Raw genomic sequence first — 22,292 nt, 5'->3', positions numbered from 1 at the left:
GGATAACAGTGTACTGCTCACCTTTCTAGGTTACTGTTTTTACTCAATGCCTGCTTTAAAATTTCCTTACTTTTTTGTCTGATGACTTCAAGATGATTTAAAAAGTTATATTTTGTCGAGCAGTTTTAGTTATTTCCAGCAGTCTAGATACCTATGCTGTCATGGTCCTGGAAATGGAAACCTATGTTATATTTCTAAGCCTCAATTTCCCCATTTGAAAAATGAGAATAATAGTAGTATCTACCTCATAGTGTTGTGAGGAATGAGTGACATTATTAGTGTAAAGCTCTTAACTGTGTGTCTAGCACCTTAATTAATATTTACTTATCTTTTCTAAAGTGGTATTCTCTGAGTCTAAACCTACGTTGCTCTATCTTGCTATATTTTTACAGAACTTGATAAATTGTGTGTTTAACATATGAAGAAATATAGTTGGTTCTTTCCATTTCAAAAATTACCATTTCCAATGAGAACCAAATCATGAAACATCATTACTATCCTAGATCTTAGTTGAGAACACGAGGTTTATTGAAGGGAAAGCCTCAAATAATTTGTACATTTCTTGAGGCAAAGAAATTTGAAAACATCCCCTCCTTCTGTAATCAAATAAGACTATAAAAGGATATAAAATGGACATTTTCTCTTATAACAAAGTAGTCTATGCCCTCATTTTTCCTGTTTACTATTGCTGCAAAGTGTCAAATTGCATGAGAAGATCTTTTTAAAGTCCATAGATATGTTCGCTCTAAGCAGTTGCCCTTCTCTTTAAAAACAATTTCCACCCAGCACCAAGTAGCTCTTGCTCAGATCAGCTTGCTCTCTCTGGCAGTTGACCTGACCCGTAGGCTCCCTCAGGGACACTTCTTCAGCAGGTGCATTGTGATATTCTTCACAGCCAGCATGGTTTCTGTACAGGTAGGTTTGATGAGCATCTCTGGGAGTAAAAATCCAAAATGTCCAGTGTCACGTAGTTCAAAAGCAAATGCGTAGGGTATTCCATTTTTGTAGGCCCAATCCATTGAGCTACCAGAGCTCACATCTAAAAGTTAGAAAAAAAAATATTAGCCTCACTAAAGAGTCTGCATAATTTTTTTTTTTTTTTTTTTGAAACAAGGTCTTGTTCTCTTGCTTCTTGCCTGGGCTAGAGTACAGTGGCATGATCGTAGCTACTGCAACCTCAAACTCCTGGGCTCAAGTGACTTTCCTGCCTCAGCCTCCTGAGTAGCTGGGACTACAGGTGTGTGCCACCATGCCTGGCTAATTCATTTTTTGTAGAGATGGGGTCTTGTTATGTTGTCCAACTCTTGGCTTCAAGTGATCCCCCTGCTTTGGCCTCCCAAAGTGCTAGGATTGTAGGTGTGAGCCACTGCATCTGGTCATTTTTCTAAATGTATATACTGTATAGTACTGGCTTATTAAGTTATCTTACATCCTTCCAATTAAATACTGTTTCAATAAGAATGATTTAACAGGAGTTCTGTGGCAACTGGCTCATGGAACCTACAAATCATACCTGCTGTCATCTTTGAGGATCTAGTCTATATATTAATGTTTTACCAGTATTATGACGTCCACATTTCTCAGCTTCAATTCCAAGAACATTTATCTACACCATTTATCACTTTATTCACCTATAAACAACCCACACTGTGGACTTTTTTGTTTTTTAGTTCTTGCCACTCAGTTCTTCTCCACTTCCCAGGTCTAGAATATTGAAATTCTATTACCAGAGAGCCTCCTCATTTCTCAGGCCTTCCCTGTGTTTCCACTCTCGCTGATTTAGTTCTTTGCTTTTACTCTTCAGTTTCTGTACTCCTTGCTGCCTTCCTGTGGTTGCATTTGACTGTCCACTGGGCCACAGTCAATCATTTCACTGAATTTCTCACCAGACCCTCAAAATGCCACATCCCTATCCTTTTTCTGCCTTTTTTTTTTGTTTTTTTTGGCTCATCTTCAATCTTTAGCCCAGTTTTTCTGCTTTCACTTGGTGAAAGAGCTAGAGAAAGTTTTTATTGAATAGATATCCTATAAAGTCACACCATCTAATCACTGAAGTCAGGCCAAGATGGAAGGATCACTTGAGCTTAGGAGTTCGAGACCAGCCTGGGCAACATAGCAAGACCCTATCTCTACAAAAAAATAAATTTAAAAAATTAGCTAGGCGTGGTGGCATGCTCCTGTAGTCCCAGCTACTTAGGAGGCTGAGGCAGGAGGATCACTTGAGCCCAGGAGTTGGAGGCTACAGTGAGTTATGATGATGCCACTGCACTCCAGCCTGTGTGACAGAGAGAGACCCTGTCTCTGAAAAAAAAAAAAAAAAAGAAAGAAAGAAAAATCACTGAAGTGTTTTTATATCCCCAATGCTGCTTGGGGCTCCTTTTTCTAGTCCTTCACTTATTGAAATTTTCCTATTCTCTACTCATCCCACCCCTCACTTTCCACTGTCCGCCATACTCTAGATTATTATCCCATCACCTCCTCTATTGACATTTGAGTTCCCTGACTTTTCTCCTTCATGGTCAGAGAAAGAAATGCTGCTCATCTTTTACATGCATCATCTCTTTCCTTTTTTTGAGACAGAGTCTCGCTCTGTCGCCCTGGCTAGAGTGCAGTAGTGTCATCACATCTCACTGCAACCTCAAACTCCTGGGCTTAAGTGATCTCCTAGATTGACTGGCACAATTAGAACATATTAAGCCATAAGGGCTAAGTTGACGGCTGCTACACTCATGATTTAGTTCTAACTTCCCCCTCCTGACTGGAGCCACTACGGCATGAGCCTGGTTGGTGAGAGTTTATGGGGGTCAAGTACGCCAGTCTGTTATCAGCTTTTGACAATGTTCACTGTGTTTCTGTTTGAAGTAGAATTTGTGAATAGTTGCACAGCTCAACAGTATATTTTAATTCTGTCTTTTTAACAGACCATCATGTCCAAGAAGACCAAGAGAAGGCTGAAGGAAGAAAATAGATTTTTTAATGAGTATTGGGAAACGCAATATTATCTTGTTTCTGTTAAAGATAATTTGCTTGCTTTGTAATACTGAAATATCAACACTAAAGAAATTAAATGCTCATCAGCATTCTAACACTCTTAAAGATGACAGATATTTTAAATTAGAGGGAGATGTACAAAAGGTTGTATTGCAGAAACTAAAAGATGAAAAGCAAAAGCAAAGATAATTCTTTCAAGCAACAGTAAGACCTGGAAATGATGTCACTGAAGCAACTTATAAGGCAGCTTATATACTCAGGGAAAAAAGGGAAGCCATTTGGTGATGTATAAATTATGAAAGAATGCATTGTCAGAGTTGTAGGATGCTTAGATCCCAATAACGTTTCAAAGTACAAACAACTGCCTTTTTCAAGGAGAACCATAACTGATCGGCATTAGTCTTCAACTTAACAGAACAACTTCATGCTATGTTTCAAAAGGAAAATATATATTATCTATTTACTTTGGATGAATCAACTGACACCACTGACTTAGCACAGGTTTTATACTTCATTCAGGTCATAACAGAAGATTTCCTTTGCTATGAAGAGTTACTCACTTTGGGCACTCTTGCGAACAGAATACGGGGAATAGATATCTTTGATAACTTTCAAGATAAATGTCATGAAGTTGAACTGAATTTGGTAAATTTATCAAGTGTACAGGTGGTGCACCTTCCATGACAGGAAAACATGAAGGGTTTATTGGACAAATTAAAAAAAAGTATTAACAGATTCAGATGCTGTCATTTATTTTTATTATATGTTGCATCAGCAAAATCTCTGCGCTAAAGCTACTGTTTTAAGTGACACTTTGCAACAAGTTATAAGTAATGTTAACTATATTGGTGCAAATGAAACATGGCATCATCAGGTCATAACATGCTAAGGTTGAATGATGAGGTATTCAGTGTGGATTTGGCATATCATTCTAAGGTGCATTGGCTATTGCAAGGATGGTGTTAGCCAAAATTTTATCTCTGCAAGAACAGATAGTTAAATTTTATAAAGAACAGAATCAGCAATGTGAATTATTGAAAGAAGATTTCTATGGGAATGTAGCATTTCTATGTGATAGCATGTCAAATCAAAACTACTTGAATATTTCTTTGGAAGGCAAAACTAAGTCTATATATGATATGTGGCAAAAATGCAAGCATTTTGAAAAATGCTGTCATTTTCTAAACACTTCTTTAAAAGGAGATTTTGGGTGAACGTTTTCTCCAGTTAGCAAAGGTCATTGATGAGCAGGATGATATATGTGAATCATTTGAAGATTACACAGCTGTTACAGACATATTAATTGAAGAATACAATGAAAGGTTCACTAACTTTGAGAATCATGACATCACACTCAAATTAGCATTTCAGCCTCACCTAGTTGATATTAGCAAGGCAACTGAAGAACTACAGATGGAATTGATTGAGCTCTCGGTAGATGACATTTTAAAGTCATTTGTTTGCTGCTGAGAAACATCCAATTGAAATATGGAAAAATGCAGTAGAATACCCATGCCTTCGGCAACATGCCTGAAAAATGCTTTCATGCTTTTCAACCATTTATTGCTGCAAATTTACATTCTTCTACCTACCCCAAATCAAGATACCCTTAAGGTCGCAAATGACTGATATCCATCTAGAGGATCAACTGAAACTCAGGCCTCCAAACTGCTCAAAAGCTTTCCAACAAAAAGTGGACACAACAAAGTCATTAAAAGGTTAACTTTAAAATTAACAAATAGTTTTCATTGTTTGAAATTACTAAGTACATAGTAGTTAGATTTTTACAAAATAAGGTACATTTTAAAGTATATCTAATTGAAGTTTCTTGAATGTGGCCTTATTTGATTACAGTTAAATTAATGCGGCCTTCCAAAATGAAAAGGTTCCCCACCCCTGGCCAAAGTACACAAAGACCCCTTTCCTATAGCGGTTCCTTCTCACAATCCTGCCGTTTATCCCTGGTTACCATCCTTTTTTTCTTCTTTGTTTTGCTTTAGAACTCAAAAGGGAATCTATATATGTTGCTTCTATATCCTCAACCACATTCAAGCTGGCTCTTGCCTCTACCTGTCTATTAAGTTTTGTTCTTGAAGGTCACCAGTGACCGCAGGCCTAGTCTCCTTTCTGTTTTTTGTTTTCCCTCAGATGTCCCTTTCAGCCTCTCCACAGCATTTAACATAGCTGACGAGCCATTCGGGCTACTCTCTGCTTCTGGCTCCTGTGACCTCACACTCTCCCGCTCTCCAGCACAGAGTTGAAAGCAGGGCCCTGGAGGCAGACCGCTGGCATGGGCTGCATCTGTCTCTACCACCTTCTGGGTGACTTCTCTATGCCTCAGTCTCCCTTTTTGAAAAAATATAGTACCTGCTACATAAGGTTGTTGTGAAAATTAAGTGAAAGAATAAATCACTTGAAAGTGCTCAGGATATATGAATATTAGCTGTTATTATTTTGCATCTTTATACCCCAAAGTGCCTAGTATGCAGTTTTTAGTCTGACGGGCTCTTAAAAACCATTTATTAAACGAATAAATGTTTTATAGAAAATCTTTGTATGTTTTCCTGAAATTTATATGATCCAGCTTGATATAATCCTATTATTGCTATTATTAAATTTCCAGAGCATGCTGATTTACTCAAATAATACCACTTTTTATGATGTTTTTCTGAGGATAAGTCAGAGATGGAATCATTATGTGAAAATGACAATTAAATGACTCTGCTGTTTCTCAGATTCCTTTTGCTCCAGTTAGGGACAGAAGATAGGCTGTGTCTTCTGTGTCCCTCTGGTTAGAGCACATTGAACTACACATAGTAGTCATAGTAGCCAAAGCCAGAGACAATATGTGCCAACAGTGACATCATGGTGATGTGACAGCCTCATTTCTATAGTAACAGATTGTTCTTGGTAAATATAATACTATGACTATGCCTTTATACAAAGCTGAAAAGGTGAACTGTTAGCAAGACTTTTAAAAATTAATGTTTTATGTATATTATGTTAGTATTAATTGGTAATGTGATTTTGAAAATACTATTAATATTTTTCCCCTTTCCAGGGTCACTATTGAAAAACAGTTCTAAAAAGATCGGCATGAGACCAATGATCACGGACTTTGAAAAAAAAAATCTACTAATACTTGTGACATTCTTATTATTAGGATAAACTCATTTCATAAGCAACGTTAATTGACAAACCAAACTTTTGTTCTGAAGGCCGAAGAAAGTGAGTGGTAAGACATTAGCAATAGAATGATAGGTAGATTAAAGAAATCAAGAGAAATTTGCCACCTTACTGGGAAGCATAATCAGATGTCACTATCTATACACACATATACAGCATGTGTGTGTTTACCTTCATATGCATACACAGACTTTCAGATAGACATGACTTCTCACTAGATTTTCCAAGTCATACAGTGAATGAATTTTAGAGTTTGAAAGGTCATGTGTAATGATTTAGTCCAATTCTTCATGTTACAGTTGTGGAAACTAAAGCCCAGGATTAATAAATATCTTGGCCAGGATGACACACCTGGCAGAATTAGGACTAGAATCCACATCTTTTCTCGAAGTTTTTTTCCATATACCCAGTTGCTTTCTTTTTCATATGAAAGAAGAAATACTTTTAATCACCATTTAAGGGAAAATTCAGCTGGAGGTACTACATAAGAAAGAGCATTTCATAACAAGAACGGTGGAGGGAAGGAGTAAAAGGGAAGCTGTTGTAGGGCTGAAACATTTATTTCATTATCTTCTCAAGGCCCATTTCCACCCTCACAGTAGTTACAGTTGCTTAAGAAGCCCATTTTGGTATGTTCCACTGTCATAAGATCTGCGTCCAATCTGTAGTCACTACTGTATGCTTAGTACATTCTCTGCTTAGAATTTGTTTAAGTGGGTCCAGTGACTTCTGTCAAGCTGTGTAAAAGTAATCAGATATAAACTCCTTCCATCTTCCTTGGCTAATTTGATAGTCAAAAATTCTACTTTAGGGAGAATATGCTTTCTCCTTCTTAAAAGGAAGTTATGGTACAGGATATTAGTTCAAGAGAGATGATTCTAACACAACATATGCAGGAAACTTACACAACGTTCTGGAGGCAGGTCCGTATCTGTACCGTACCCTGTATACTGACTGAAGTGCATTCACAGCTTTATAAGCTGCAGATTCCTGTGAGGGAAAATGGAGAAATTTTGTGTATTGTTACACTGATACTTTTAGAAACACTGACATACTGTGTGCGCCTTGATCAGTCATCAACATAGAGGACGATGATGGGCACATTAGTAGTTACTGGCTGTATTTAATAATATTCTATTACTCTTATGTCACATGCTCCATTTGCAACATGTTTTGGGACACATCATTTCTTCTGTCTCACAACAATCCAGTGATCAGCAATATTTCCATTTTACCAATGAGGAAAGGAAGGCTCAGTGCGGTTAAATGGGTGTGCTGGCATTATAGAGCAAAGAGTGATCAAGTTAAATACCCATATTTTCTAAGGCTGATTTAATGTTCTGTCCTCTTCACTTTAGTTCAGGGACACCTATTTCTATAAATTACAAAATGTTCGGCAAGAAAAGGACCAGGTCAGTCTCATTCACAGCTCATACCCAGTACTCAGCAATGTGTCTGTATATAACAGATGCTTGACTGATATTTCTTATATGAATATTGAATAAGAATAAATCTATAAAAGTATTACGATAATAATATTGATTCTTAAGCATATATTTCACTGGTTATGTATAAGGTATTTAAAACACATCTGGATCAATTAAAAAATTCTTTAATTCTGTAAGAATGACTTCTCTTATGCTGTGTTTATCCTTACAGGGCATGGGAACAACTTCAGAATGCTTCACGACTTCTGCGGTTACACATGCCTCCCACGGAGCTTAGTCAGGTACTGCTAAGACACAGAAATTCTAAGGTGGAACTCTTCCTACCCATGCCAAAAATTAGAAAAAATACTTAACACAATCAAAATACTAAAAGGTGAATATTCAACTGTGACTCGGATGATACTATCCTTTAAACATTTTCAAATAGTATAAAAGCACTAATTCCAACAGGAGTTAGAGAAGTATTGTATGACAAGTGAAAGGAAAAGAAGTATGTTGAAACCAGTATACAACTCTCCCATTTCAATTTGCCTATGAATAATTTAATACTTTAATACACTCTGGACAACATGATGGTGCGTGCCAGACTGAGCTTCAGGTTGCTGCCCTCATTCAGCTCAGGGGTGCATAAAGCAGTATTTGCAGCATATGCCACCCTTTGTGGCTATTCAGGGACCAGGCTCTAGAAGCTGGCAGACTATTTATTATTGATCTCACTGGTGATGACATTCTTCCCATAGGAGCCAACAGAAAAGGAATGTAAACACCATAATGAGATATCTTTACGGAGAATGTTCTAAGATTTTAACATCTCCAACAATCTCAGCAATATTCTATGGCAAGGGCAGGTATTTCTACATTTAGAAGATTATTGCATTCTGCTGGTGAGGAGACCTTTGTTCCTCATTATTTCAGATGACGAAACCCAGGGAAAAAAATCTAAGAAAGAAAAAGAAAACCACTTTGCCTATTTACACAAATTATGTACACAGTTTTAGCCTTTTGAGCTCACTGTACTGCTGCCATTTGGCCACAGGTACATGTTGACAAGGAGTTTGGATAATATCTGTTCATAAGAAGTGAAAGCTTTCTCATTTTTCCCAAGAATTATTTTCCAGGGTGGCACACCTAGACATTTATTAATATTTTAAAGAGTTTACTTAAGTGATTTCTCCTTTCTCCATTGTTTTTTCTTTCCAATTTGTCCAAAAGGACCTAGGCCTTATTTAGTCTTCAGCTGAGAAAGGAATATATTTTTTATCTAAAAAGCAACCTAATGAATGACTTAAAAAAATGTTAGCAGGAACACAGACTCTTATATACTGATGAAATGTTTTTGAAGATTTTTAATAAAATTTGATGGTTTCTGGTTAACATTCAGAGACTGACTAGTTTTTGAGAATTGTAATCTTAGTTTTATCGATTTAGCTTATGCTTAACCCACTCCAGGATTTCTCAACAATGACACTATTGACATTTTGGATTGAATGTGGGGGGCTGTCCTGTGCACTGTAGGAGGATTAGCAGCATCCTTGGCCTCTGTCCACTAGATGCCAATAGTACCCCCCACCCCCGATGTGACAATCAGAAATGTCTCCAGACATTGCCAGATGTCCACTGGGAGGCAAATTCAGCCTTGGTTTTGAACCACTGATCTATTCTTATGCCACAGTCTCTAATCCAAGGCAAAAGGAAAATAGGCTTAACTCACTGTGGGAAGATAAATTTAAAATATGAAGAACATTCTCATGTAATAATTTTTATATATTGCATACTCCACATCATCTGTTGTTAAAAATATAAATAGATACTGTTCCCATTTAAGAAAGGGCTGAACATTTGCCTATAGAAATATTGCGATACAAGGTGTCAGGATGCCAGGTCAACAAAACAATAGCTGCAGCAGCAGCAGCAACAACAAAAACAAAAGGAAAGGCTATTTGATTCACAGAACAGCTAAAGAACAGCACTGCAGAATATGACTATCACTTGACAATATTTCTCAATAGAGGGAATTTGCTCAGAATTCTTGGAATGCCAAGAACAGAGTTCCCCTTTTGGACAGAATGAAAGCCTTTCCTAAGCTTTCTTCTGGCTTCCTCACATCCTGGTTCCTCCCAGTTCTTGGACATCTAAGTCAGAAATTCCTGAAACTCCAGCAATTGTTGCAAAATTTGGAGTTCAAGGTATAGGGAGAAAGGGAAAGCTTCTATTTTAGAAAAACTTTTTAACTCAAGTACAACATTGTAGTTAATAAAAAAATAAATATTTAGTCTTTGTCCCTAGTTCTTGGTGCAAGGCTCCCAAAAATCTTGGAATCTCGAGTGGTAAGAGTGTCTTTTGTATGATAATGAGATGACTGGTGACTGGGGGCCCCTAGATAGCTTCAGGATGGGGGGAGGGTGAGGCTAGTGCCAGAAAGACCAAACCATGTGATTAGGGAGTTGGAACTTTCAGCCCCATTCCCCATCCTCTGAGGAGAGAGGGGCCAGACAGTGAGTTGAATCACCAATGGTCAGTGATGTAATCAATTATACCTATGTAATTAAATCTCCATAGAAACCCTAAAGAATAGGATTTGGAGAGCTCCTGGGTTGATGAACGTATCTGATGTACCTGGAGAACACAAGGAAGCCTGCACACCCACCCTCTGTACCTTGCTTTGTGCTTCTCCTGGTCTTGGCTATTCCTGAGTTGTGTGTTCTACAATAAACAGGTATTAGTGAGTAAAGCGCTTCCCTGAGCTCTATGAGTCATTCTAGTGAAATATTGAACCTGAAGAAGAAATGGTGGGAGCCTTCGACTCTGTAGCCAAGTTGGACAGAAGTGTGGGTAACCTGGGAACCCCTACTTGTGACTTGTGTCTCGTGGGAGCCTTGTGGGACTGAGTCCTTAAACCTGCGGAGTCTGATGCTAACCTTGGGTAATCAGTGTCAGAGTGGAATTCAATCGTTGGACACCCAATTGGTGGTTGAAGAAGTGGTGTTGGAAAAGACATCACACGCTTTGTGTCAGGAGGCAAAAATGCCCTCAAATATGCATACAGAAAAGTACTCAAATTTTGAGTACTCAATGAATGATCACAAATTGCACACATTCATGTACCACCATCCAGGCCAAGAACAAGAACAGCAGCAGCAACCCACGAATCCCTTTCTACCCCCTCCCTTGTGCCCAAAGGTAATTGCCATCCTGACTTCTAACACCATATATTAGTTTTTCTTAGTTTTGAACTGTAGGCCTTTAGAGGCTATAGACTATGAAATGACTCACTTTATGACAAATTGTGCCCCATAGTGAACAGCTTGTTGGGTTTCTGATATAGGAGAGAAAGGAACTCTGTTTTTTCATTTTCAAGTAATCTTTTGTCTGAAAGTCGGTTCCTTCTTAGTACTAACTTGTCAGATACATGCCCAGAGACTTAAGCATTAAGCAAATAGCACTTATGAATTAAAACTTGCTTTTAATTAATGAGAGTCAGACTATAATTTATGAACAATTATTTACTCAATAAAGTTAATTACAGCTCTGCATATGTGACTGAAGCTGTAATACTAATCAAATCCATCCTGACCTTTCCTGAATAACCTGTGGTAAGAATGTAAATAGGTTTGAAATGATTGCATTTGAGAAGCAGCACAATGGTCAAAAGCAGGAACTCTGGAGCTAGACTCAGGGCTGAATCCTGGCTGTGACACTTGGTAGCTATGTGTCCTTAGTCTAGTCACTTAATCTCTTTGGGACTCAGTTTCCTCATCAGTAAAGTGAGGATAATAAAAGTTACCTTACATGATTGTTATGAAGAATAAATGAGTTAATGCATGTAAATACTTCTTAGAATAAACACTGTATGTGTTTGCCATTATCAGTAGTACTTCAAACCATCTTAGCATCAGAGAGGAAGCATGAAGCCTCAGACACACATACGGGGCCAAACACTTACCACACAGCTAAAGTTGGGAATGGGTGCATATTTGTAAGAATAGGGGTACAGCAACATCTGAGCGTAGGCGTGAAAGGAGAGGTAAGCCCTGATGTGCTTTCTGTGTTTTCGGAGGAAGTTAGCTACGGCCTTCACTTCTGGCTCGGACTCTGGGAAAGGGCCACAGTATGTATCATCACAAGGGTGCACAGAAGCTCCTTCATCTGCAAGTCAGAAAAGACAAAGGGGTGGGGGAATGGGCAGGGAAAAAATGAGAGACACAAATCAGCATTGTTACATGGTAACTTTTCGTTTATTTCTGTAAATATATGGTATTATTAAGCAATTCATCTAACTTCTTATCTATGGGAATCAATACTGTAAATTCCAAGGTGATTCAAGTCCCCATACCCCACAACACCTGTACTCTCTCTTTATAACATTCAACACATTTGTAATTAGTGTCCAATATTTACTCATTTAACATTCAATCAATATTTATATAGTTCTAGGTGCCTGGGATACACTGGAAACAACACAGAAAACAAAAATAAATCCCACAAAATATAGGCTCTAATAGAATGTGCATTCAATCTAGATTCTTTCCTAGACTGTAATGCTCTGTGAAGGCTGGGACCGTGTCCTTCCTCCTGGGCACCTGGCAGCTAGAGCAAGAGTACGGCGAGCATCCAACAAATATTTGTCGAATAAGTCTAAGTCAGATTGAAAGAAAAGGCTAGATATCTGTAAAGGTGTCTGATAAGATACCAATATTGATAGAGTAAAAACATAAAGGTGGTCCAGAAATAATTTCAAAGAACACGCCAAACCAATTTCTATTACATTTTTAGATCAGCAATATCCACACTAGTTTTGTCAAATCCAAGAGGCTTCTCTTGTTATCCTGGGGGTTGGTTAAAGTTAGGTTAGGAAATCTTCAAAATTTTAATAGTTTTTGAATTAAAAAATCCTATACAGGGCATACTGATTAAGAAGTCTATGGGAGCAAAGAAAAATAAGAATCACGATAACAATCACAAAATATTATAGTTCTAAGAAATTTTCCATGGTTACTTGCCATATGGGGCCATTACTCTCTTTCCTCTACCTCTAGAAAATAATAATTCTCTCATAAGCTAATGGAAAACGTTTGGTGGTTCTGTGACATAGTCTAATTCTGCTGAACATGAAAAGACAACCAAGTCAAATTGGGCTAAATCTGGAGGACATTAAGTGTAGTTTATGCTGTAGGAGAGTCAAGAGTCAAGATGGGGAACTCAGAGCAACGGGGGATTCCCGCCTTTGTTCTCATTCTGGAGTTGCTTCAGAAGCAAGTGGAATGCAGATGGGACCCAGAACGTAATATAAAAGCTATAGCTGTTGCTCTGAAGGGAGTGGGAAAAATAGAGATCTGTGGAATATCAACATAAAGCACTAGACAGGTGAGATCACAAACTGAAAAACTAACTCTGGAGGGAGCAGAACTCAAGAGTCAGAGAAAGCAAGAATTTACAATAATCCTAATAAATCTTTTCAAGGGCATATAGAAGGGCACTGGAAAAAAACAGGGACATGGAGTTATAAAAAGGAACCAGTCAGATATAGTAGAGACAAAATACTTAATTCATGGGCTGAATGAATACAGTCGATGAATGAACTAATGAGATCGAGTGGGGTTTGAAACACTCCCAGAAGGCATCAGGGAGGGATAAAGAATTGGAAAAATGAGAGAAAAATTAAAGAGTATGAAAAATAGAATAAGCTTCATTATGTGATTAATAGGAGCCCTAGAAGGAAAGAAAAAAAGTAAAGTTGAATATTAATATTTGAAGAACTGCTAATTAAAATTTCCCCACAATTAAGGAAAGATTGAACAGACTTATTGTGCACCAAACAAAAGAGATAAAGTGGGAAATATCAACACTTTGACATATTAAAGTGAAATTTAAGAAAAGGAAACAATTCCAGAGAGAAAAAAGCAGGTCATTTAGAAAGGAACAAGAATCAGATTCACATTTGACTTTTCAACAGCAACACTAGAGTAATATTTCCAAAGTGTTTATTAAAAAGGAATTTTGAATCTAGACTTTTATGTCCAGCTGAATTCTCATTATCACTGATGTTCTCTGGCATAAAAGGCCTCAAAAGTATGTACTACACACTGACATACTTTGAAAAAACCTATGGAGAAAGTATTCCAACAAAATAATGAATAACTCCAGAGAACTTACTTGATATGAGAATTACAGGAGAGCAAGCAACTTAGTAACATCTGCTGTCTAAATAAACAATGTCCAAAGGGGAAAAGAAGTGTAATGATCTTGGTGTCAAACTCTAGGAGATAACAAATTGATAGAAGGATACAGGGCTGAGGACCAGGGGAGGAAAAAGAATGTTAAGTTGTTAGTATCTTTTGAAAAGGAGACATAGATGTTGATTAAACTTAGAAACTGATGGAAGAAAAACCTAAGTATGGGTCTTAAGTTAGAGTTAACCACCAGAAGAAGAAAAATAGAACACAAACTTCACAACTAGCAGAAGTAAGTTTGACCCATCCAATGAAAGTAGTAAAGGAGGAAAAAAAAAGGAGAAAGAAGAAACACTGGTGAATAAAGAACAGAAATTAAGATGGGCCAGGCATGGTGGTTCATGCCTGTAATCCTAGCACTCTGGGAGGCTGAGGCAGGAGAATTCCTTGAGGTCAGGAGTTCAAGACCAGCCTGAGCAAGAGTGAGACCCATCTCTACCAAAAATAGAAAAAATAACCAGGGGCTGGGTGTGGTGGTGTGCACCTGTAGTCCCAGCTACATGGGAGGCTGAGGCAGGAGGATCGCTTGAGCCCAGGAGTTTGACCTTGCAGTGAGCTATAATGACGCTATTGCACTCTACCCTGGGCAAAAGAGTGAGACTCTACCTTGGGGGAAAAAAAAAAAATCCGGGAGGGGGGAGAAAGGGATGGGTAAAATCACACCTAATGGTTACAATGCACACTATCTGGGGGATGGGCATGGTACAAAAGCTATTTATGTAACCAAATCGTTTATACCACCATAATATTATGAAATAAATTAAAAAAAATAAATTAGGGTGGCAGGAATAAGTCTTAATGTAACAATGGTTATGAAGAATGCTAATAGATTAAATTCATCCATCAAATTATTGATATTTTTATATAGAAAACTAAAGATCCAGCAATATTGTGTCTACAGAAAAAAATGTATAAGTAGATACAGCAGATATTTACTTTTAGTATTATTTTGGCAGACTTGGTGTTTATATTAGTTTCTCAAGGCTGCCGTAATACATTGCCACAAGCTGAGTGGCTAAAAACAACACAAATTCATTCTCTAATAGTTCTTGAGGCTAAAAGTCTGAAATCAAGGTGCCAACAGGGCTATCCACTCTCTAAATGCTCTGGGGGAGAATCCTCCCTTGCCTCTTCCTGGCTTCTGGTGAGTCCTGGTAATCCTTGGCATTCCTTGATTTGTAGATGCCTTTCAGTCATGTGTTGCTTAAGGGAGGGGATGCGTTCTGAGAAATGCATCATTAGGCAATTGTGTCACTGAGTGAACATCACAGAGTGCACTTACACAAACCCAGAGGGTCTAGCCTACTACACACCTAGGTTACACGGCGTGGCCTATTGCTCCTAGGCTGCAAACCTGTACAGCGTGTTACTGTACTGAATGTGTAACTGTAGCATAGTGGTAAGTATTTGTGTATCTAAACATAGAAAAGGTACGGTAAAAATATGGTATTATAATCTCACAGGACCACCTTTATATATGCAATTAGTTGACTAAAACACTGATACACAGCACATGACTGTGCTCCAGTCTCTGCCTTTATCTTCAAATGGCCTTCTTCCCTGTGTTTGTGTGTGTGTCCTCTCCTCTCCTTAGACAACAGCCATTGGATTTCAGACCCACCCTAATCCAGTATACTTCATCTTAACTAACTACTTCTGTAAATACCCTATTTCTAAATAAAGTCACATTCTGAAGTTCCAATGGATATGAAATTTGGGAGAACACTATCCAGTTATAGTATTTTGAGGGAATATCCTGCTTTAGAAAACCTAGATCCTATATAGGACACATTCTCTGGGGCATTGTTTGTCTTGTAAAAAGCAGAGGAGTCTCCAAGATACCCAGATAAAAGATTAACTTAAAAAATTCAATAGAGTGGCCAGTCATAAAAAAAAATTCAATAGGGTAATTCTACCCATGGCAGTATTATATATGAGGATGTATAGTAGAAAATAAGGTACTATTCACAATATCTAGGAATTAACCTATCAAAGAATACATGGCTATCAGAAAATGTTAAACTCTATTAAAATATCTATAATTAAGAACTGAATTAGAGAACTATGCCATGTTCATGAGTATGATGATTTGTAAAGATGTTAATCCTTCCCTATGTATTTATTGTTCAACTCAATTTTAACAGAAATACCAGCAACAGGATTTTGGGGGAAAACTCAACTAAAAAACTCTAAAATTTTTGAGGGAGAATAAATAGTTAAGAAAATTTTGGAAAAGAAGGGCAAAGAGGAAGGACTTACACTACCAGGCATTAAAACATGCCAGACAGGAATAATAACAGAAACGACATGACATCAAGTCAGGAACAGACTAGTAGACCAATGACACAGAACACATGGGAATTTAGTATAATGATAGAGGGGCATCACAAATCACTATGGAGATGATTGTTTAGTGGATGATGTTGAGAAAATTAGCTTATAATATGGAGAAAACAAGGTTGGGCCCTTATAACCTAAATATACAAAAGTAAATTGTAAATAGTTTAATGGTTTAAAGAACAAAACCAAAACATGGTATGGAAGCGAGAACCATAAGGGTTTGGTTGTTAGTTAGGAGCTTTCTCCAATCCTTTGCCTTCATATCACCCTTCCAGATGGGCTTACCGAATGTGGGGATGAACATAAAGGAGGTGTTCCTGAATAACTAAGTTTTGTTGATGAAGATTATCTGAGTGGAGGGGAAGGAGGACTCTGAACATGTGTTTGACCATACATAATGAATAATAAATTAAGAAGTTTTGAAGGTTTAGAAACTAATATCAGAGAAAACAAAGAGGGAAGGAAAAAAATGTCCAGGAAAATGATAAATATTAGAATATATCTTTTCCAAATTTTCTTTAAAATAAATTCCGTTTTAAAAAGTATGTTTTGAATATTGAAAAGAATTTTTATAATCCTATTATTAGTAAAAATCAAAATTTAAAAATAGCTTCTTGCAGATTCTGCCAGCAACACCATGGTTATGCCGACACCAGCACCTCCTCCTTTGCTGGGACTCACTGTGTGTCAGGCTCTTTACCTGAAGTATCTTATTTAATCCTCATATCACCTTTATGTGGTAGGTAATATTAAAATCACAACTTTACCAAAAAGAACAAAGAAATATGAAGAAACAAAATATAGAGGATAACATAAAATCAGACCATGTGTAATAATGTAATAATATATGTAAAGGGCTTACGTTTTTTAATCGCAAGCTGAAGTTGAATTAAACTGAACATTTGTTCCATTCTAGACACCATGTTATGCACTGGGGATCAAATGTGAAAAGCCACAGACCCTGAGTTGAGAAACATATAGATTAGACTGGAAAACGTACAGATGGTAGATAATACAATGTGGTAAGTGCTGCAATGTACTGAGAAGATAGCACAGAAGCAGAGAGAAGGGGCAGTTACCCTGTGTGTGTGTTCAGGAAAGTCTGCTTATAGGTGATAACGTCTCCTGGAAGAGATAAGTCTCGAAGGATAGATATGAGTTAGAAGATAGTTTCAGGTAGTGAGAGCAATATCAACAATGGTATAAAAGGTAAGAAAAACTTAGTACTGAACTTCAACATGAAATGGAAGTCAGGGAGGGAGTTTTGGTGGATGAGTCTAGAGTGGTAATTAGGGACTAGTTCATGGAACATTTTATATATTATGCAAAGGAGTGTGTGGTATCCACTAGGCAGTAAAAGAAGCTCTGTGGTGGCCATAAAATATATCACTCAGATCTCTGCTGCAGCAAGCATAGTTGCTCCTAGACAATGGCTGATCATGGTAGGGGTACTAGTGCAAGCCTGTTCTTGTAGGATGTAGGTATTCTCCATAGCTGTGGTCCTCAAGCCTTGGCCATTGGTCTGCAGCCTGTCAGGGACCAGCAGCAGAGCTCCGTCCCCACCCCTACCCCATCAACCCCAACCCCATCCCTGGAAAAATTGTCTTCCATGAAAGTGGTCTCTGGTGCCAAAAATGTTGGGGACCACTGTTCTGTAGGGCAAGTGGGGCTTGAGAACTCCCCATCAGCCTGGCTGAGCCTTTCTTAGAGCTGTGCTTTAGTCTGAGACTCTTTCAACCCAATGCTCATTTCCCCTCTCCTTGCCTAAGTTTCTGACCTGCATCATGGTCAGAAAGAGGGTCTCAGCCTATTTTTGCTTCCTCTCCTTTATTCTTCACAAATGTTTCTGCCAATAAATCTCTTGTACCTCTAATCCTGAATTGATGCCCGCCTCTTGGAGGTCCCGAACTAACATAACTGTGAGGTTTTTGTTCTTTTATGACAGCTTTATTGAGATATAAATTACATACAATAAAATTCACCCTTTTAAAGTGTACAATTCAGTGGTTTTTAGCATATTTACTAAATATACTGAGCTGTGCAACCATCACCACTATTTAATTTTAGAACATTCACAGCACTCCAAAAGGAGACTCCATACTTATTAGCAGTCAATTCACATTTCTCTTTCCCTCAGCCTCTTAACCATAAAGAGTTTTAAGCCATGGTCAGATTTTCATTTTAGATTGATCTTGTAAAATTTAGAGGATAGATTTGTAACAGGCAAGTCTATACTCAGGGAGGCCAAATCAAGATACAAATACAATAATCCAGGCCAGGGATGTTGACAGCTGGAATTAGGGCAGTGATATTAGAAATAGCACCAATGGGATGCATTAAAGAAGTATTTGGAAGATTAACTAACTAGACTCAGTGTTTGGTTGAGTGTATAGGACAAGGAAGGGGCGTCTGATAACACACTACATTTCTGGGTTGGCTGAGTTGATAGTTTTACTGATTGAAACATTGAATAAACGAGGAGGAATGTGGACATGTAGAGAGAAAAGGGAGATGATGAATTTCATTTTGGACATGTTGAGTTTGAGAAGCCTGAGGCTGCAAGGAGAGATGTCGAATAGGGTACTGGATATAACTATGAAGCTAAAAGGAAATATTAAGCTAGAGAAAAATATCTGGAAGTCATTATCATTTTATAAGAGTGAAATCACTCAAAATGGCATTTGGATGAAAACAACAACAAACCAAGCTTCAAACTGTGAGGAATATCAGTATTTAAAAGAGGCAAGAAGAGTAAGAGGAATCTGTCATTCAAACCAAGAAGAAATTGTCAGGAAAGTCGAAGGACCATAAGATGCTGGTGTCAAGGGACCCAGGGACTTGATGTTTCAAGAAGGAGGGTGTGATCTGCATGTAAAATGCAGAAAAAAGGTGTATTTAACTTTATAGTAACAAAATAACTGGGGACTTTCCTTTAGACAAATTAGTGGAATGGTATGGGCAAAGCCAAGATATCATATGCACTCAGAGGGACAACTGGGAAGAGAAGGGTAGGAGATAGTGAATATAGACTCTTTTTTAGGAAGCTTGGTCCACAAGGGAGGGAAGGATACAGAATGATGGTTAGAGATAAGCTTGGGATAAGAGGAAGACTTAAATTTTTTTAGGGAGGACGAAACTTAAGTATGTGTAAACAAATGATGGGGAATTACGGGGAATAAAGCATAAAGGAAGAAAGGGGAGAAAGACTATTTGATGGGAGAAAGTTCTGGAAAGGATGTGAATGGGTGGGATCAACAACCAGATAGAGTCACAGGCCTGCATAGTATAAGAGACTTCAGATTTCCTTCAAAAGTTTTTAGTTGCTCATCCCATCAGTAAGAAACTTTTTGTTTACATATATTTTGAATTTATATACATGTCTTATTTGTAGGCCAATACTATATGAAACATATAAAAATAATGCTTAGAAAGAATGATTTAGAGATGAATTAAGTCATTAAAACATTTTAAATTTTTTAATAAATTGTGCAGAAAGACATTAATTCTCTTAAAATAAGGATGAGAAAGACAGATGAAATCTAACTTAAATACTTTAGAAGTGTCCAAGTATTGTTTTTCCTAAATGAATATATGATGTAAATGATGATATGAAAGGATGTGAATGCAAAGTTCTTGGTTGATCTCCTAACTGGAATTTTTATGCAAAAATATCTGTATTGCAATCTGTAGTCTTTCTGGACTTTTTTCCCCCCCAAAATAATTTATTTCTCTAAGAATAGACATTAGAGAGTGAATTCAATAAATATATGGAAAAGGTTAAAAATATCCATGGGGTTGCGAACAAAGGAAATGTACTAAAGAATAGTAGTTAGGCTGGTAATATGATAATCATGTTTTTCCAATGTTTTATTTCTATAATATATAGCAATTGTGTAAGTTAAAAAAAGTTAAGAAGAAAAAAATAGAAATCTGAGAAATAGTTTTTTAAAAAGAAGAGTTCTTGTGCCTGTACCATGCTGTTTTAGTTACTATAGCCTTGTAGTATAGTTTGAAGTCTGATAAAGTGATGCCTCCCAATTTGTTCTTTTTGCTTAAGATTGCTTTTGCTCTATGGTGTCTTCTCTTGTTCCATACAAAGCATAGAATTATTTTTTCTAGATCTGCAAAAAGTGATGTTGGTGTTTTAATAGGGATTGCATTGAATCTGTAGATCACTTTGGGTAATATAGACATTTTAACAATGTTGATTCTGCCAACCATGAGCATGGTATGGTTTTCCACCTGTTTATGTCCTTTGCTATTTCCTTCCTCAGTGTTTTGTAGTTCTTCCTGTAGAGGTCTTTCACCTCATTAATTAAATATATTCCTAGGTATTTTATTTTCTTTGTTGCTATTGTGAAAGGTATTGAGTCTGTGATTTGGTTCTCAGTTTGACTGTTGTTGGTGTATAGGAATGCTACTGATTTCTGTACATTGATTTTATAACCTGAGACTTTGCTGAATTTGTTTATCAATTCCAGCAGTCTCATGGCAGAATCTTTGTTTGGAGTTTTCGACATATAAGATCATATTGGCAGCAAAGAGTGATAGTTTACCTCTTCTGCCCCCATTTGGATGCCCTTGATTTCCTTCTCTTGTCTGATTGCTCTGGCTAGGACTTCCAGCACTATGTTGAATAGAAGTGGTGATAGAGGGCAACCTTGTCTGGTTTCAGTTCTAAGTGGAAATGCTTTCAATTTTCCCCCATTCATTATGATGTTGGCTGTGGGTTTGTCTTACATGGCTTGTATCATTTTTAGGTAAGTCCCATCTATGCCTATTTTGTTAAGTGTTCTTATTCTAAAAGGGTGTTAAATTTTGTCAAATGCTTTTTCTGCATCTATTGAGGGAAGCATGTGGAGATAGACCAATGGAACAGGACTGAGAACCAGATATAAAACCATCCTTGTACAGCCATCTAATCTTTGACAAAGTAGACAAAAACATACTCTGGGGAAAGGAATCCTTATTCAATAAATGGTTCTGGGAAAATTGGATAGCCACATGTAGAAGACTGAAACAGGATCCACACCTCTCACCTCTCACAAAAATCAACTCACAGTGGATAACAGACTTAAATCTAAGGCATGAAACTATCAGGATTCTAGAAGAAAATATTGGAAAAACTCTTACAGATGTTGGCCTAGGGAAAGTATTTATGAGGAAGACCCCAAAGGCAATCACAGCAACAACAAAATAAATGGGACCTGATCAAATAAACAAGCTTCTGCACAGCCAAGGAAGTTATCATGAGAGCAAACAGACAATCTATAGAATGAGAGGAAATATTCACATGCTATACATCCAATAAAGGGCTGATAACTAGAATCTATACAGAACTCAGGAAAATCAGCAAGAAAAATTAAATAACCCCATTAAAAAGTAGCAAAAGGACATGAACAGAATGCCCATCAATACATGAGTGGATTAATAAAATGTGGTATATGTATATCATGGAGTTCTACTCAACCAGAAAAAACAATGGTGATCTAGCACCTCTTGTATTATCCTGGATAGAGCTGCAGCCCATTCTCCTAAGTGAAGTATCACAAGAATGGAAAAACAATCACCACATGTACTCACCATCAAATTGGCATTAACTGATCAACACTTATCTTTACACTTAGTAGTGACATCCATCGGGTGTCAGACAGGTGGTGGGGAGAGGAGGGGATGGGTATATTCACACCTAATGAGTGCGGTGTGCACCGTCTGAGGGATGGACACACTTGAGGCTCTGACTCAGATGGGGCAAAGGCAATATATGTAACCTAAACATTTGTACCCCTGTAATGTGCTGAAATAAAAAAATAAATTTAAAAAAAAGAAAAGCATTAAAGTTTTCAAAAGGGAAATAAGTAAAACCAGAAAAATGGTAGACAAATACGGTTTTATTCTATGTTTTGCTGCAACTGGCCTCTGTGGAAATTGACTTGACAGGTGCAGCTGAGTCCTACAGTAAGCAGTATCAGGAAGTCATTGTTATTATGGCATGTTTTCATTGGTTTTATTTTCATTTTCTATGTTTTTCTTTTCATTTATAGCTTTTATGTTTCTCATAAATGGAATCACAATGCCATTAAAAATTTTTGTTTTC

General features: G+C 37.4%; 1 protein-coding gene across 1 annotated transcript in view; it reads right to left on the bottom strand.

Moving 5' to 3' along the window:
* Positions 1-507: 507 nt before the first annotated feature.
* The window catches only part of CPA6 (carboxypeptidase A6), a 266,163-nt gene continuing 244,378 nt past the window's right edge, over positions 508-22,292 (bottom strand). The window contains exons 9-11 of the mRNA XM_045560547.1: positions 11,569-11,771; positions 7,083-7,167; positions 508-1,039 (exon numbers count right to left, since the gene is read on the bottom strand). Of these exons, the coding sequence (XP_045416503.1) occupies positions 852-1,039; positions 7,083-7,167; positions 11,569-11,771 (476 nt within the window). The 3' untranslated portion in view covers positions 508-851. The remainder of the gene's footprint in view (positions 1,040-7,082; positions 7,168-11,568; positions 11,772-22,292) is intronic.

This window comes from Lemur catta, chromosome 9, assembly GCF_020740605.2.
Source record: "Lemur catta isolate mLemCat1 chromosome 9, mLemCat1.pri, whole genome shotgun sequence".
NCBI lineage: Eukaryota > Metazoa > Chordata > Mammalia > Primates > Lemuridae > Lemur > Lemur catta.
Note: the sequence above shows the minus strand (reverse complement) of the source record. Positions and strands in the feature narration are given on the sequence as shown.